Here is a 12,357-nt window from a genome sequence, read left to right on the forward strand (position 1 = left end):
ACTTTGGGAAAAAGAAAAAGACACAGAAAGATTTATAAATGTCTGTTACTGACACCGTCATTTGCATGTACAACCATCACGACTACCTGAGACTTGTACACAAGCCCATCAGAGAACACGGATGACTGCGAAAGGAACCCCTGACCTCGCAGTACAGAGAACAAGAGCGCTGCCACAGCTGTTGTCCGGAATCACACCTCAGTCTGTTTGCCTTGATCAAGGTGCAATGATTCACTACTAACCTGTACAGTGTATTTTCATTCAGTAGTTCTTAAATACAAAATGGACCTTTGTAGAAACTTCCATCTATTTCGGCTCTCAAAACGCTATGAAAGGAACCCCTGACCTCGCAGTACAGAGAACAAAAGCGCTGCCACAGCTATTGTCCAGAATCACACCTCAGTCTGTTTGCTCTGATCAAGGTGCAAAGATTCACTACTAACCTGTACAGTGTATTTTCATATTCAGTAGTTCTTAAACACAAAATGGACCTTTGTAGAAACTTCCATCTATTTCGGCTCTCAAAACGCTAATAAAAATGTACTCAGCTGGCCGAAATCCATGGGCTACAGAAAAGGGAACTGAACACCAAATGTTTACCAACTTTATCCTTTCTAATTTTACAACTTGAAGTGTTGAGACCTTGCTGGGTTGTGTCTAATCCCAAGGACAGGCCGGTCTTCTATCTTAACGCTCAGCACCTTTGCCCAGTCGCTTCACAGTGCGTCGGATGAGGTCGGTCCGTCCAGCTTCAGTCATCTGCTCTTCCCAAGACCTCATTTCATTGTCGTAGCGAATCCGATCATCTTTAGCAAGCTGGACATACACCTGAGGAAGAGTGCAACTGTTAAACACTTCACTATGAGCAATTCACATCTTGAATGCTTCCATACACAGAGAAGCTATCCTTTCTGCACCTATCAAAGGGGGTGGGGAATGAGGTCCACAGACAAGTGTTCATGGAAGTGTTCTTATGGTCCCAGTGGAAGCTGCTACAATTTCAGGGCTTATGGGTAGAAGGCGGGAAGAAAAGGGCAGGCCCATGCCTCAAAATTGTGGACACACTGAAGTCAGGGTTTAAACGCCTATTTTATTTATGAACAGAAACTACTGAGAAAAAAGCCCAATGGTAGAGGATGAAAGAACCCATTAACGCTATCGGTGGTAATACCAAGCCAACTTCGCATCAACGAAGCCTCGCCCTAATATGTTCTCTGAGATGTTCTAGGTGGACACTGCAAACCAGAAACAGCTGGCGTGGTGGTGCAGGCCTTTCACCCAGCACTCAGGAGGCAGAGATAGGCAGATCTCTGTGAGATCAAGGCCAGCCTGGGCTACGTACTGAGTTCCAGGTCAGCTGGGACTACAGAGAGATGCTGTCTTAAAAAACAACACCACCGCTTGATACTTACTTGCTTCTGAGCAAGAGACATATTTTTCCAGGCTTTATTTACAGATTTCAGCTTTTCCTGAAAAACAGCATAGATTTAAGTGTGACATGTCTATAAGAATTCAGTGATCAGAGAAAAATATTTTATTATTCATTCTAGCAAAACTCAACTGTCAATAACAGGCCACACTGCATAAATTATAACTTCTGTTTCTATTACACTGCCAATGCCGACAGAAGCTTGTTGGTACTCAGGTCGTTTCTACGCCGTGATAAGCATAGTCACAGGCTATTCTTCCTGCCCACAGCTCTGCTCCATTCTGAACTGTGCCCAGTGGGGGCTCTTCACTCCACTCACTCGGAGAAGGCACTCTACCTCCCTGGGCTGTGATTGTCTATGAAAGTAATGGGAAGCAAATGTGGCTCAGCTCTGCTCCCTCCTGAGCTGCATGGGGACAAGACCAAGAGCAGCACACAGGCCAGGCAGAGCCGCGCAGTGCACCCAACGCCGAATTCACTGACTCCGCACCTGGGAAAGTCAGGCCAACTTGCAGGAGCCAGTTCTCTCCTTCCACCATGTGGGTCAGGTTGTCAGGCTTGGTGGCACATGCCTTTACCTGCTAAGCTATCTCGCCAGCCTAGGTTTTATCTTTCAATCTATAGTTTTCTGAGACAGGTTCCCATCACACAGCCTCGGATGGCCTCACTCTCATGACCCCCTGGTCCCTCCCACAGGCTGGGATTACAGGCACATGCCATCAAGCTTGTGTTTCTCAAGAACAATACAGTGTTCTGGATAAGAAGCAATACTTCTGAAATTTCTGAAGAAATATGATTTTCAATTTAGAAATCCACACACTAATAAATGCAGGGGCAAAGACAGTTTTGAGACATGTTAAACTTGGATAGTAATCTCTCACACATTAAGGAAAATGTTATACGAGAACGGTAATAAATCAAGGAAGACACAGGATGGTGATGAAGGAAAAGTCCAGGATGCTAGCTGGATGCTGAACAGAGAAGGCAGCAGCCGAGCTGGACAAGCCAGGTGCATCACACTGAAGTGAAGATTACCCACACACGTAAATGTACTAGAGCTGGTAGGCACCAGAGCTTGAGGCTCATGACACAAGCCCCCGAATGCAAACAGCAGGGCATAAACAACTCTGGCCAAGTAAGTTTTATGAGAAATAAAATTATAGGACAGGTGCAGCCCAGCTCTGAAGAAGGCCTTTGTAATCACGATCTAATTAGTCCTGACCTAAACAGAAGTAACATGAAGTATACTGAGAGGCAGTAATGTTTAAGCAGTTGAGGTCATGTTTAAAATGTTAAGGTGGGGAATGTTTATAAGTGAAAAACTTCAAGAAATCATGTAAATAAGGACGCTAGAGACCCGGGATCAGCACCACAGGAACTACCAAGGTGCTTGCTGCAACATGCTTCCAGAACAGGGAACAAGGCAAGCAGTGAACAGCCTCTTCCAAACTGACCTAAGAGTGTCTGATTCTCCAGGTGTGAGAGTGCAACCAGTGTGCACACGTGAGGCGAGAACAGTGGAGGACTTTGGGGAGGAAAATGGGGACCATCCGAAGGGAAGGGATGGTGGACGGTGATGAGGGTAAATAGTGAAGAACAATGATTCACAAGGGATGAAAATCTTACAACAAATCATTATTTTGCACACCAACTGTGCTGGATGCTTTAGTGTCACCTGCTTGACTGAGTGATGTGGGAGGGCCCAGCTCACTGTGGGTGGTGCCACCCCTGGGAAGGTGGGCCTGTGTTGCATAAGAAAACAGGCTGAGCAGGGGCCAAGGGAGCAAGCCAGTAAGCAGCGTTCCTCCATGGCCTGTGCTCCAGCTCCTGCCTCCAGGTTCCTGCCCTGAGTTCCTACCTTGGGCTCCCTGATGAACTGAGACCTGGGAGATGTCAGCTGAATAAACTCTTTCCTCCCCAAGTTGGTATTGGTCAGAGTGTTTTATCACAGCAATGGAGAAGCAAACCAGGACACCAACTTCAAAAATTAATTAAAAAATATTTTAAAGTTAACAAAGTATGTATGTGGTGGTTACTACGTGCTCAATTGTGGGACGTAACAAGACCTTTTCCAGGCCTCTTTTCTGGGGCATGCCTCACACATGTCCAGTGGGTTCTGCCAGTGAACTACATCCCCAGCTCCAAGGAGCTGTCAGTCACTACTGTGCATCATGTGACATATGACACACCTACAGTTTCCTAAGTCATTTTAAATTAAACTCTTAAGGAACAAATGTAGCTGTTTACCTGAGCAGATTCATCTTTAGCTACTTGGAAGCTTTCAGATACATAGATGTTGTAAGCTGAGCGAGGTCTTTTTGGTTTTCCAAGCATTACTAACTCCTGAATGACAAAAACAAAGAAGCCTAATGTCAGCGACAGACAATTAAGTGCTATACACTGCAGAATTCAAGTCGGTATGGGGATTGTTTTCTTGAGACTTGAAAACAGAGGGGCTTGCTATGTAGACCTGGCAGGTCTGGAATTCCCTATGTAATCAGGTTGGCCTCCCAACTCACAGCAATCTTCCTGCCTCTAGCTCCTGAATGCCCAGATTACACTAATGCTATTATGATTTTTTTTTTTTTTTTTGGTCTTTTTGAGACAGGGTCTCCCTGTAGCCCCAGCTGTCCTGTCTAACTGGCCTTGAACTCAGAGATCCGCCTACTTCTGCCTCCCAAGTGCTGGGATTAAAGGCGTGTACCACCACACCCGGCCTGCTATTATGATTTTTATATGAAGTATGTGTTACATCTTGGAAGTCAAAATATTTTTAAATGTCAGGTTGTAAAAATTACAGTCCAGCCGATGAATAATCTCCTGTCCAGACTGGTATTTCCTTCATAACTGACTTCCATGTAGCTTCCATGAGCTGAGTAGCTCACACACAAAATCCCAGGTCATCTCCACATCTCTACCTTCACCCTGACACAGCCAGCACACACCTCCACTGTACCCACAGCTAGCTGCTCAACCACCTCATCCCATTCCTTCCCTGAGTGTCTCAGCATCTGAAGTTCAAAAGATGTGTTCAATTTCCTAAAGCATCCCCTGCTACATAACTACTCAGCTCCACAACCCAGAGAGACAGACCGTGCATCATCCTGCCTCCTTTGCGGGTTTGGAGAACAGGACAAGCTGAACTTATAAAATGCTGAGATTTGCAAGGTGGCTCTCGAATAAAGGTGCTGCACAAGACTAGTGGGCTGATCCTGGAGCCCAGGTTAAAGGTGGAAGCAGAGAATCAGCTCCATGAAGCTGACCTCTGCTGCCACACCTGTGCTTCTCTCCCCAGGTCCGGCACAAGACTAGAACTAGAAAAAGAAAGTGGGAGCACGTCTGGGAGGAGTTGGAGGAGGAGTAGAGAGCAGGTAGGATCCAAAAGTATGGTACACAGGTATGAAATCCCCAAAGGAAACAATGTATATTAAAGGCCTGCCGTGGTGATGCACACCTTTAATCTCAGCATTTGAGAGACAGAGGCAGGCGGGATGTCCATAAGTTCCAGGCCAGCCTGGTCTACATAGTGAATTCCAGGCCAGCTGGGGCTGGAAGGAGACCCTATCTCAAAAAGACAAAAAAAAACCCCACAACAAAGTCAAATAAAATTTTAAGTATGTGAAATTGTGTGGTTCTTGGCATCTGGCCCGACGCCCTGATCCCACGAGGCCATCACTTCTTCCTGTATCTGAGTCAGTGAGGGCAGAACTAGCAGACTTCAGTCACACTTTTTAAAACTTACTGTAACCAAAAGTTACTACCTTTCCATCTCTAGTCCTGGCTGGGACGCCTCTACTAACTGCCGCACGTGGACTTCCTGTTCCCTGTTCTCCTTTGATCTCTGAATCACCTGGCTCACCAGGAGTCTGCATGCACATGCACACACGTGCCATGGCACACGGTGGTCAGAGACGACTCTGGGTGCTGGTCCTCACCTCCCACTTTGACGGAGCCAGCATTTTGTTTCCTGCCACCTGCAGTCCAGAAGCTGCTGGTCCACATATGGGCCAGGAATTCTCTTTGCCTCCTCTCAGAGCAGGACTAGGGAAGAATGTACTACATACGGCATTGGGCTCTCTGTACAGGGGTTCTAGGGACCCAACTCAGGTCCCACATTTGCACAGCAAACACTTTATGCACCAAGCCATCACCCAAACCCTGACTGCAAGGTTCGATCTATGTGGGTTTGATTACAGAGACTGTAACAGATCATCCCCAAATAAAGAAAAATGTAGTCTAAAACAGTAGCCTTGAGGCGAACATACATCTTAAGCTGGGAAATTAAAACTTCTACTCATGCAAATGTTTTGGGTTTTTTTTGTTTTAAAAGCACTCGGGAGGCAGAAGCAGGATGATCTCTGTGAGTTCAAGGCCAGCCTGGTCTACATAGTGAGTTCCAGGACAGCTGGGGCTACACAGAGACCCTGTCTCAAAAAGACCAAAAAAAAAAAAAAAAAAAAAAAAAAAAAAGCTATTTCTTTGGAGAAAAACAGAATTCGACCCCAAAGCTGCTGACTTGCTTGAGTAAATTGGCACTCTCCTTTGATGTGTTAATGAACAAATTCAAGTCTGCTCAGCAACATTCAGCAGCAAACACAACCCTCTGTAAACAATCCATTGTCAAAAGTCACTCTAGACAAGCCCCGCCTAATTCAACTCACAGCAAGCCTCAGTGTGGGAGAAGGCAGGACCTCAGGCCCTGGCTGGAGTCCTCAGGTCTCCTACCACATTAGCTCTACTCCATCCATACAGGGACTCCCTACATTTGTGCTTCTGTCAATTCTTTTTCATAGAAAAACAGTATTTCCATAATACTCACTCTCCTTTTAATTAATGCTTTCTTTTTTAAACGTTTTTGCCTGATTTCTCTTTCAAAAGTTGTCAGCTGACTTGGAGTTAGTCTGTCTCTAAATCTGATCACAGCTTCTTTGTAAGCCTTCCAATCTGCTTTAAAATCATCTTCATACACCTGAAAGTAAAGAGCCAATAAATTGAGCAAGTTCAAAGTATCACACGTGCCACAGAAGCAGAGGTATAGCTTCAACAGATGGAACACTGTGACAGGAGCCCCTTCAGATAGATTAACACTGTGACAGGAGCCCCCAGGACAAAGAACTCAGTATGGTCTGTGGCTGAGTGTAGTACACAGCTCTGCCTGGAGTGACCCTGCAGCTCTGCCTGGAGTGACCCTGCAGCTCTGCCTGGAGTGACCCTGCAGCTCTGCACACCCAATCAGGATCTAAGACAAAGAAAGTGAAGTGTAAAGAGAAACTAACAGAGGGCGGACAGGGCTGGGTCTTTGTTCAAGGCTCTGCTTCTGAGAACTGTCTCATGGAGCCAGGTGCGAGCACAATAAACTGCTTCCTGGAGGAAAGAAACGCCTGGCTGTCCCTCTACACAGCGCACCGGCAAAGCCACCACTTAAAACATTCCACATGCTTGCTGCCAAGGTGGGAGAACTGCAACTGGTCTCCCTTTGCAGACCTGCTAACCACTCACTCCACCCCCCACCACCTCGATGCCCCATCACAGCCTCATCCTTTACGGATCAATGGTGCAGAGCTCCTGTGTGGACAGTGGATATTAAAAGAAGACAGGGCTAGGAAGGCTCAGTCAGGAAGAATCTGCTACACACCGCAGGACCTTAGTTCCTCCCTAGCATCCAAGTAAAAAGCCAGACTTGCTGGTGAGTATAGATCTAGCTGGGGGAAGAGCCGGGTGGGTCCCTAGAGTTCACTGCCAGGCAATCTAGCCAACACACCAACTCTGGACACAGGCCTCTAGAGACCGTGTCTCAAAACACAAAGTGCAGAGCAGGAGAGGAAGGAGGAAGACAAGTGGTACCAGCTCTAGCCTCCACATGCACCGAACATGAGCGTGCGCGCGCACACACACCCCGTAGTTTTTGAAACACACACACACACACACCACGCACACACACGCACGCACACACACACACAAAGAGAAGTGTGAGCCGTCTGGCCTTTCATACACAGGACCACTGTCTCTAACACTCAGCGGCGTTGGAACCGTGCACACTTACTTTCTTCTCTGAATCAGGGAGTTCCCGCCACACTGCCGCAATTTTTTTAGTCAGCTCTGAAAGTTTTGCATCTATGCATTGAAACAGAATGAAAATGGATTACTGATTTTCTCTTACAGTTAATGTCTACAAACTTATAAAACAACCTTTTGGCTGTAAAGGCAAGTGACACACACCTCTATGTCACACTGATACAGCCTTTTAAAATCCAGAAATGTAAGAAGACTCTAATAACCAAGGGTACATCAGTGCCAAAAATCATTCTAGGAAACTATGAGTTTAAGCACCTGCTTCAAGTTTCTTTCGTGTTTCAAATGAAACACTTCTCCTGTCTTTCAGGAGTTACTGAGTAAGCCCACAGTAAGCCATAAACTACCTCATCTTATGTACCATTAGGATCTCCACTTCCTCCCTGTCTAAACTACAGCGACGGGACACAACTGATTATCAACTGCCTGTTAGTCCCAAGTCTAATATGTTCAAAGTACTTAAGCCCCTCTCTAACTCGTCTAGAATGTGAGCACATTTACTGATTTCCACAAGTGTCTTGAGGAATTATATTTGAAAAGGGCTATGGAAATCTAGGCAAAAATTAACTTACAATAATTCAGCCATCAACTGTATATCCCTAAATGAAAGACCCACAAGCCTTTCCAGGTCTACAGGGATATCTTTCCTGCCTGCACATCTTTTTTAAGGAACTCAGAGATGATTTCCAGTGGTATTAGCAGTGATCTGTTCATAGCTTTTGCCCCTTTACAAACAATACCCTACAGCAGAATCTACCACTAAGCAGGAGTTAGTGAGCTGGTCAGGGTTCCCCATGCCCAGGCAACTAGGCTGCAAACTGAACTGTGCTCTCCATAGCTGTTAAAACTGTTGTCCTTGGATTTCATTCATACTTGAAGCATTTCTATTTGTCACAAAATGTTATGGAAACAGTCACACAGGACTGTCTAAGCAATCACCGGATGCTTGGAAAGCACAAATCAAGTTTGCAGTTGATATTTTTCTTTTAAAAATTCCATCAAAGACAGGTATAAGGCCCCGGATTCCTTACCTGGATGTTTAGCTTTAAATATGGGTAGCTGTTGTGTGGAAAATCGAAGGTATGAACTCATAGGTTTCTTTGGATAATTGCCCACGTTGGATGAAAAAAATTTTGGAATACAGACAAAACTACATACGAATAAAAACAAAAGCAAACATCAGGCATTTAACTGCCAATGTCATACACACAGGAACTCAGATTATAAATGTCACACACACAGGAACTCAGATTATAAATAAATGACATCCACAATGCTACCTATGTGACACCCAGCAAGAATGCCAGAAACTTTGGGGTGACTTCCTTCCTCCGTAATGCTAGGGATTGAATCCAAAAACCTCACCACCTGGGTACATCCCCTCCTAGCTACACCCCCACCCAGCAACACCCCCACCTAGCTACATCCCCAGGTATTAGGACTTATTTAAAATCCTGCCCTACATGAGAGGAAGCAGGGGCTGTCAACGGAACTCGGCAGTCTCATCCAGGTCTCTAAAACAAGTGAAGGGCCGCGGGCTGGGCTCGGCCCTGGCATCGTGGAGACGGCTTTCGCGCCGCAAGTCCCGACCCCGCCTCCCGGACAACCGGAGGGAAGCGACAGGAAGTGGAGTAGGCGCGGGGCACGGACACGCGCGAGCGGACACAGGGGACCCAGCCGGACCCGCCCGCAGCCCCGCCCCGCGGCCTACCTGAAGGGCGAGTGCCCGTGGCCCCCGCAGCCGGCGCACAGCTCGACCCCCGAGCGTCCGAACGTCCGCACCGCACACCACACCCCGCGGAGGAGCGCCATCCCGCCGGCCGAGTCCCGCTCGCCGACCGCGGCCTTCGCGCGCACCAGGGCGCTGGCCGAAGAGCGCAGCACGCGAGGTAGGCCGGGGCGCAGGGCACGGCGGGAAGGCAGACTTCCGGTCGCGGGCAGGTGGACCGCGGCGCCTTCCGGGGCGGGGCGGGGCGGAGCGGCGGAGGTCTAGCCTGGAGGGGGCGATGCTGAGCCGCCCGGCCGCCGACCCGCGCGTGTGTTCCCCAGCGCCGCTTGGAGGCCGGTGCGGCTTGGCGGGGTGGCCCGCCGGCTCTGGCGTGAAGCTGGCGGGTCGGCGTGCGTCACAGAGCCTGGGCGACGTCACAGGTCAGCGCCGCCCGTCCTCCCGCAGGGCCCGCCTCTCCCTGGAACTGGGCGGAGCGAAGGACCTAGCACCTAGTACCTCAGATCCCAGTGTTCTGGGGGAGCGCAGGCGAGATGGAGAGGGTGCTGACACCCGTCACTTGGCCTTTCTCCTTATCTCGTATAAGTTAATTTTTAAATATTTTACATTTTTTGTCTTTTTGAGACAGGGTCTCTTTGTAGCCCCAGCTGTCCTGGAACTCACTATGTAGACCAGGCTGGCCTTGAACTCACAGAGATCCGCCTGCCTCTGCCTCCCGAGTTCTGGGATTAAAGGCGTGCGCTACCACGCCCGGCTTATATTTTACTTTTTTTTATTTTATGTGTACGAGTGCATTGCCTGCATGTATGTAAGTGCACCCATGTTGTGCAATGCCTGTGGAGGTCAGAAGAGAGCGTGATCATCTGGAACTGGAGTTATGGATGGTTCATAGCCACCATGTAGGTGCTGGGAATCGAACCCGGGCCCTCTACAAGAGCAGTAAGCTCTCTTAACCGCTGTGCCATCTCTCCAGACCCTACAAGTTAATTTTTAAAAGTGGGCTGGGGAGATGATTCAGTGTGGAAGGGTGCTAGCTGCCCAGCCTGGTGAAGGTAGTTCAGTCCCTGGAACCGGCTTGATGGAAGGACAGAGTAAACAGAATAAACCTCATGTTGTCCTCTGACCTGCACACTTATGCGCTATATAAATGTAATGAAAATTAATTTTTAAAAAAGAAGGGTGTGTTGGTGTAGGCCTGTAATCCCAACCAGCACTCAAGGAGGTGGAGGTAGGATCAGTTCAGAGTCATCCTCAGCTACATGGTTCCAGTAGCTAGCCTTGGACAAGTAAGACCCTGTGGTTAAAAAAGAGCAGGGGCTGGAGAGAGGGCTCAGCAGTTAAGAGCACTGGCTGCTCTTGCACTGGACCTGGGTTTGATTTCTAGCACCCACGTGGAGGCTAACAACTGTCAGCAACTCCAGTTCCAGGGGAATCTGACACCCTCTTCTGACCTCGCACAACATGAGTGCACTTACATACATACAGGCAATGCGCTCATATACATAAAATAATAAATACAATATTTTTAAAAATACTATCATTTTAACATCTGGGCAGGGAATGTCAGACCCCTCACCACTGTGTTCCCTCTGCAGATGCTGTGGACCCAGGTGAGTCGCCCAGCCACAGCTCTAAGATTGTGTGACAAGGACACCTTGCTTTTGATGGCTGTGCTGTACATTTGTGATTTGTGTCCTACAAAACCTGTTTGGTTTTTTTTTTTGCTTTTTTTTTTTTATGCAATGGCATGAAAAAGATTAGGAAAATCTGCCTGGGCATGGTGGTGCACACCTTTAATCGGGAGGCAGAGGCAGGCGGATCTCTGTGAGTTCAAGGCCAGCCTGGTCTACATAGTGAGTTCCAGGACAGCTGGGGCTACAGGGAGACCCTGTCTCAAAAGACCAAAAAAAAAAAAAAAAAAAAGAATTAGGAAAAGCTAAAGTTGTCTAGGGGCTCTTCCAGCCGTTAAATGTGTTTAACTTAAGGGCTAGGGCTGTAGCTCAGTTGATACAGTCCCTACCTAGCATACAGGAAGCCCCCTGATTCTATCCCCACCTCTCGTACTGCATAAACCTGTCATGTTCGTGCTCCCCGGTAATTCCCGCACTAGTAAAGTGGAGGTAGGAAGATGAGAAGTTCAAGGCTGTCCTTGGCTACAGAGTAAGTTCCAGGCCAGCTTAGGCTAGATGCCATGTCTCAGAATTGAAATAGCTTCACAGGTAACTGTCTCCCAGAATAGCCTTTATTCTGTTGCGTATCTGTAATTGTTTCTGTTAAGTACAGCAACTTCTTACCTGTGTGATACTGAGCTGAGAGTCTGCTGCCTTCCTTCACTTTGAACATTGGCCCTTTGAAGCCACAGAAACAGCCTATGTCCACATCCCTAGAACTGGGCTTATACACAAATGCTGCCATGCCTGACACTTTTACCCAAACTCATGCCTTCCTGCTTGCAGGAAAAGCAGTTTACTGACTAAGGCCTCCTCCCAGCCCTGTATACTTACTTCCTGCAGTTTCTTTTCTACCTCCATAAATACTTTTTCTTATCTTTGAGTGTATTTTTAATCTCTTAATTTGCTTTCTTTGCTTAATAAGACCTGAGTTAAGAAAACAACTTCCACGAGGCAAGGTGGCACATGCCTTTGGTCCCAGCACTTGGGAGGCAGAGGCAGTTGGATCTTGAGATGGAGGCCAGCCCGATCTACATAGTGAGCTCCAGGCAAGTTAGGGCTACAGGGATATCCTGTTTAAAGTTTATTTTTAATTAAAAAAGGAAAGAAGGAAGGAAGGAGGGAGGGAGGGAGGGAGGGAGGAACGTAGAGAAAACAACCCCCCATGCATATTCATGGGTACCTATGCATTCAAAAGAGTATGGAATTATGAACTCACTGAAGCTGTTTCCCTAGGCAAACCTACATAAGATCAGGCCAGTCAATATTGTAGCATGGTGGGGGCAGGGATTTACTAGACCCCTGCTGAGGAATTATGGGTAGTTGATGGCTTCTGGGAAACAGAAAGTCAGTTTTAAGTGTGTGTGGTTGACCACCCTCCTCCACACCCAAGAGAATATGGACAACACAAATTTCAACTAATGGGTTATAAAAAAAAAAAAAGAAGGAGAACATGAAGT

At 47.4% G+C, this 12,357-nt stretch overlaps 1 protein-coding gene across 1 annotated transcript; it reads right to left on the bottom strand.

The window, feature by feature from the left end:
- Positions 1 to 372: 372 nt before the first annotated feature.
- On the bottom strand, positions 373 to 9,436 carry Tfam (transcription factor A, mitochondrial). The gene is made up of 7 exons (XM_008829007.3): positions 9,213 to 9,436; positions 8,533 to 8,651; positions 7,473 to 7,543; positions 6,249 to 6,398; positions 3,677 to 3,772; positions 1,413 to 1,469; positions 373 to 828 (listed from the first exon to the last, which is right to left on the bottom strand). The coding sequence occupies exons 1-7, from the start codon at positions 9,311 to 9,313 to the stop codon at positions 688 to 690; spliced, it is 735 nt and encodes a 244-aa protein (XP_008827229.1). The 5' UTR covers positions 9,314 to 9,436; the 3' UTR covers positions 373 to 687.
- Between the last annotated feature and the right edge of the window lie 2,921 nt (positions 9,437 to 12,357).

This window comes from Nannospalax galili, unplaced genomic scaffold (genome assembly GCF_000622305.1).
Source record: "Nannospalax galili isolate Female #2095 unplaced genomic scaffold, S.galili_v1.0 scaffold1454, whole genome shotgun sequence".
NCBI lineage: Eukaryota > Metazoa > Chordata > Mammalia > Rodentia > Spalacidae > Nannospalax > Nannospalax galili.